Below are 6,000 nucleotides of genomic sequence, written 5' to 3' on the forward strand. Positions count from 1 at the left end.
CTCTGTAAATATTATTATAAAGAGAAAGTCTAGACTTGCATTATCTGGAAAGTGCCTTGAAAAAATTAACTGACTTCGAAGCCGGATCTGAGGTTATCGAGGTCACTTCAGGTTAAACTCTGGATTTTTCAGTCTTATGACGGTGGTTCACTTGCTACCGGAGTAAATCACCATGGTAACTGATGCTGAACTCCTAACCTGCTCCGGGGGATCAGATCAAATGTGATGTAAAAAGTAAGTAAAGTTATTTCATTAGTATTATTTTGTAATTTATTGTAAGTAGGCTAGTAGATGTAGTATTTGTATAATACCTGAAGAATAAAAAGCTCTTAAGGGCAAAGATAACACTGCAGGTACAGGGACAGACTGATACCAACTGTTCAAACACACTGGAGATGGTATTAGTGAAGTGAAAGGCCTAATAATTAATGTGTGGGGGAGTGGTTGTCTTTGAAAGGAGTGGAAACTGCTGTAATAATCCCAATTTTGAAACCTCATCGCCATGACCACAGTATTGTGTAAAATAAGGTAATATAAGATACTGGAAAAAAGAGGGGGGTTACTTTGTGCCATTTCAGAACATTATGTTTTACTGCAGTTCTATATACCCAACACTAAAGGATCACTTCTCCCCGAATACAAAAATAAAATCTAAATATTTTCTCACTTACTCACTTTTTTGACATTATATACGATGATCAATCAACTGACATCCTGGAGCCCCGGGGTCAGCTGGTCATGTAGTCTTCTGGTTGGGCTGAGGTTGCCAGAGCAACAGGTCTGAATGATGAGCTACAGCGAGTGAGTGAGGTTTTACATTAAGAGACTGAGAGCGAAAACATCAGACACACTGCACTGCTCCTCATTTATATCATCGGTTTTTAATGAGGAACAAAGAGGACAGGTGAGGAAGAAGAAGACAGAAGGTTGCTGAGAAGCACAAGATCTTCTACATGACATGACAGGTGTCTACAGGTGTCTACAGGTGTCTACAGGTGTCTACAGGTGTCTACAGGTGTCTACAGGTGTCTACACGTGTCTACACGTGTCTACAGGTGTCTACAGGTGTCTACAGGTGGCTACAGGTGTCTACAGGTGTCTACAGGTGGCTACCTACAGGTGGCTACAGGTGTGATACAGGTGTCTACAGGTGTGATAACAGGTGTCTACAGGTGACTACAGGTGTCTACAGGTGACTGTGGCTCATGTAGTAAAGGTCAGTATGGACGTAAAGGGGGAATTGCAGCGGCTATAGATAGATTAAAAAGAATGGTCAAAACTTAGGCAGCAGAGACCGAGAGATCCCAACGTTCAGTTCTGGATCAAAACACATTTCCCATAATGCAACTCAATCGGTCTTTCATTAGACATTTATTAAACTTGACATCGTAGTCATGTCACTTGAGTAATTTTCTCAGACGTGACAAAGTTTCTCTAGAAGCACACAGCACATCAAACAGCTGTCTGCACACGCTCAGCAGAAACCAGAGGAGAAAACCAAAACACCACAGACGTTCATCTGACACACAGACACGTCCAGTGATCCTTCAGGGATGTATTGATTATTGATTCCTGACACACATTCTTCTGTCACATCCTGGAGGTGAAGTCCGCTCTCCTGACCAGAGACCTGTTCACCTCAGACACAGAGCGACAACCTACACACACGCACACACACACACACACACGCACGCAAGAGTGTTGGTCCGAGGAAATGATTGACAGGTGGGCATTTCACTGTGTGTGCGTGTGTGTGTTACCTGACAGTGCCATAGCCAGTTGCAACTCCTCTTTGAGAAGTTCCAGGAGCTCAATAACTCCCTGTTCCCCCTGGAGACACACACACACACACACACACACACACACACACACACACACACACACGCACACACGCACGCGCACGCGCACACGCGCGCACACACACACACACACACACACACACACACACACACACACACCAGGTTTTCAGAAGGAGTTTCAGTCCTGAACACATAAATACAGGAACGGTTGTGTGTGGGCTAGTAGCTGTGAGTTGAGCTGTGACTGGGGGAGTCTCAGACCCCCCCCCCCTGACTGAGTCTGATGAGAGTGTGGCTTTTCACCTGACAGGCGAGGCCCCACAGCACCGGTCGACCGATGAAGACGGCCTTGGCCCCCAGAGCTAAGGCCTTCAGGACGTCCGTCCCTCGCCTCACTCCTCCGTCCAGGTAGACGTCACAGCGACCCTGCACTGCCTGCACCACCTCCTCCAACACATCCAGCTACACACAAACACACACACACACTTACTAGCTGCCAATCAAAACAGCCACAAGGCTCAGCAGTAATCGTTCCTGATATAGACATACAGTATATAGATTATAGATCCTGTATTATCACAATATGTTTGATTTTCTCTGGACTACTATCAGAAATGGAGTCAGATTTGTTATTTCATAAAGAACAACACAGACACACACACACACACACACACACACACACACAGACCGTAGCAGGAACTCCATCCAGTTGTCGAGCTCCATGATTGGACACCAGGATGCCACTGACTCCATGGTTCACAGCCTGCACAGCATCCTCACCTGAGCACACACACACACACACACACACACACACACACACACATACAGTCAGGCACATAATATCAATGTGTTTCTAAAAACAGGTTAAAAACAGGTTTGGCTCCATTTTGGTGTGTGTGTGTGTGTGTGTGTGTGTGTGTGTGTGTGTGTGTGTACCATTCAATACTCCCTTCACGATCACAGGCAGATGTGTGTGTTTCTTCAGCCAGCTGATGTCATCCCAGCAGAGAGTGGGGTCAATGGCTTTGGCAACATAAACAGCCAAACCACTGTCGTTTCCATAGTTACCCTCTGAGAAAGCCAGGGAGGCTGTGGAGAAGTTAGACATACTGAGGACACACACACACACACACACACAAACACACACACAGACACACACACACACACAGTGAAGGGTTAGCGTGGTCTCCATGATGGTATTTGGGAGATGTTGCTGTTGTGTTTGGTTCCTACCTCAGGTGTGGGGGCAGTTTGAAGCGGTTGCGCATGTCATCCCATCTCCTCCCCAGGTATGGCGTATCCACGGTAACAAAGATAGCCTTATAGCCCGCCTCCTCTGCACGGCGTACCAACGACAGCGTGAGCTCTCGGTCTTTGTAGATATAGAGCTGCAGCCACAGGACGCCCCCCCCATGCGCTGAGGCTGTCATCGCTGACATCACTTCCTCTATGGTGGAGGTGGCCCAGGAGCTCAGCATCATCCCTGTTCCCACTGCTCGGCATGCTGGGTAGCCACAGTATTAGTGGTATTATTATTAGTGTATATATATTTGTGTGTACAATATAAAACAAATGCAGATGAGTCCAGACATCCAGCATCTCTGTGTCCAAGAGGACGTCTGATCATAAACTGTTCCCCACAAGGAGAAACCCTCTATGGCTGCTGTTCCAACCTTTTCCACCTCAGGACCTGATTGGAAATCTCAAAAATACAATACAAAGGGCAAATAAAGCCTGCTCAGCACAAAGGTATTGCTGTAAAGGTATTGCACTAATCATGTGCAATACCTTTGCAGCCCACCAGTGGGCCCCGGCCCACAGGTTTACCCTTTACACTTCATACAGGAAATGAAACCACAGTCTAGTTTACACTGATGTGGTGTTGTAACAGTTTTTACAGTATGTGTGTAAACATGTACATACAGAGGATTGGTGGAGATGTTGAGCTTTGAGGTGGTGATTGTGATCCACTGTGATGCTGCTGTGCTCGCTCTGTGAAGACCTTGAACAATCTGAACTCTGTGTGGAACCAACTATAAGAACTGTATCCTAGGTTCTACAGTTTCACTCAGGAGTTCCACATTCCTGTTGTTCCCTCTCTCTCTCTCTCTCTCTCTTCTCCTGATGCGGTTGGTTGTTCTGACACGTTCTAATGTTGCAAAAACGCTGATCTTACAACGGAGCACACATAAAATATGATGCACTGCATAATGTGATAACAGCAGAGAGCACATCATGAAACAATCATACTGTTCTGACGGATTTCCATCCATCCAGAAACAGGTTCGGCCAATCACAGGCATTTATCTATCAGGGGGCGGGTTTGATACGATGACTTACATCAACAACCAAGATGGCTGCTGTTGAGTCAGCTGTCATCTTTCTGTCACTGTGCTGCGTCACATGATTCTCTGCTCTGACTGGCTGCAGGTCTCTGGTCTGTGACCGTTGGAAGTCAGAGTGAACTGAGAGGTTCCAGACACGTTCACAAATGTACAGTTTTTAGGGAGTTAAAGACGACCTATTATGGCCATTTTTTGGTGTTCATCATTTCATTCTTGATGTCTACTAAAATAAATTTACATGCTTTAATGTTAATTATTTTTCTTCTTCTGTACAACTTATATTGTACTCTATTCACCCTCTGTACTCTGTTAGAGCTCAGGGCTTCCCCTTTCTCCGTCTGAAGCTGACCAATCAGAGCCCAGTGTGGTCTGATTGGTCAGCTTGCCGACTACCATGGCAACAATACCTTTCTGCATGTCTTGTGTAAACAAACAGTTGCGGCGCTTCGGTTCTGCCTTATCGTTTTGAGCAAGAGTCTGATCGTGAAGCAGGAGATGACAGACCTGATCCACCTTCACCAGCTGGACTGGAGCTGAAAACAAGCGCACCCACTGTCCCGCGGCCGGAAGGAGGGAGAAATATTAAGCGCTGCGAATCAAGACGCTGGACATTCTGGAATGACATTATTCATAACTCGGAATACCCTTATGAAAAACCCATTCCATTTTTTATGTGTGGACACTTCCGGACTAACGGAATATAAATAATGGAGGAACAGACGGACAGTGACAGGTAGCGAATCTCCACCGCTTCACCTCCTGCTGGTTTACGATGCCGGTAAATCTGAATGAATTAAACTTTAGTGCGCTTAGTTACTGAAAAATGAACTCAGAGGTTAAACTGTTTAATTTATCTGAGCTAACGAGGTACAAACATGTCAACACTGACAAACGTTTAAGCATTTATATCTTTGCTACGCTGCGAACTACAGAAATAACCCTTGTGAATATGAAGCGTCTAACTGTGCGTGGTGTCTGAAGAAGTCCTCCTTGTAGCTCGGGCTCACACTGTAATGTTTGGAGCAGTGGAGGGAACTGTGGAAAAATGAAGTAGATTTTGAACACGGTGTGTTTTCGGCATTGGCTGCAAAACTAAAGAAAAGTCTTAATTATAAGTAGTTATGTGCTGTGCCTTGTGTGGGGGTGTCCAGCTTGCAGGTGGGCTGCACCAAGAAACGTACTGACGTCAACAGGAGTAGGAACTAATGTCTGGACCCCCAACGAGGCGTTTCATACAGAAGAGAAAATTGGGTTTGAACAGAGTTACTCCCTTTGGTGTAAACTTTGATCCTTGTGACTCCACCATTAACATGCACAGAAACCTAGATAACACACTGTAAGAAAGGAAATCTAGAAAAGAACTACAACTAGAAAAGCATAATAGGTCCCCTTTAATTTGCCATACCTTTGTGTGTGTGTGTGTGTGTGTGTGTGTGTGTGTGTACCTCTTGCTGTAGCTGTTTCCCCCTCAGGATGAGCCATCCTCTGCATGGCTGTGGCTGCAACACACAGAGGCATACTGAGCCTCTGTCCCAGCACAGAGACAGACAGATCCACTGAGGACACATCCCTCAACACCCGGGGGACAAGATACCACCTATATATATATACACACACACACACACACACACACACACACACACGCGCACACACACACGCGCACACATACACACACACACATACAAAAATGACGACTCAGTTGTAAGAGTGCATCACAGTTTACAATCAAAAGAAGAAGTCAGAGCAACAAAAGGCAGATTAATACAGAAAACAGGATTCATCTTCAGCTACAAGGTACAACTGACAGGAACCTAACACACACACACACACACACACACACACACACACACACACAC

General features: G+C 45.6%; 1 protein-coding gene across 1 annotated transcript in view; it reads right to left on the reverse strand.

The window, feature by feature from the left end:
* Window positions 1-861: 861 nt before the first annotated feature.
* Window positions 862-6,000, reverse strand: part of hao1 (hydroxyacid oxidase (glycolate oxidase) 1) — a 7,238-nt gene continuing 2,099 nt past the window's right edge. The window contains exons 2-9 of the mRNA XM_087171533.1: window positions 5,590-5,741; window positions 3,033-3,303; window positions 2,736-2,908; window positions 2,488-2,579; window positions 2,103-2,261; window positions 1,761-1,830; window positions 1,114-1,658; window positions 862-1,079 (exon numbers count right to left, since the gene is read on the reverse strand). Of these exons, the coding sequence (XP_087027659.1) occupies window positions 1,591-1,658; window positions 1,761-1,830; window positions 2,103-2,261; window positions 2,488-2,579; window positions 2,736-2,908; window positions 3,033-3,303; window positions 5,590-5,741 (985 nt within the window). The 3' untranslated portion in view covers window positions 862-1,079; window positions 1,114-1,590. The remainder of the gene's footprint in view (window positions 1,080-1,113; window positions 1,659-1,760; window positions 1,831-2,102; window positions 2,262-2,487; window positions 2,580-2,735; window positions 2,909-3,032; window positions 3,304-5,589; window positions 5,742-6,000) is intronic.

This window comes from Seriola lalandi, unplaced genomic scaffold, assembly GCF_002814215.2.
Source record: "Seriola lalandi dorsalis isolate HSWRI2012SDOR001 ecotype SW California unplaced genomic scaffold, Sedor1 jcf7180002055008, whole genome shotgun sequence".
NCBI lineage: Eukaryota > Metazoa > Chordata > Actinopteri > Carangiformes > Carangidae > Seriola > Seriola lalandi.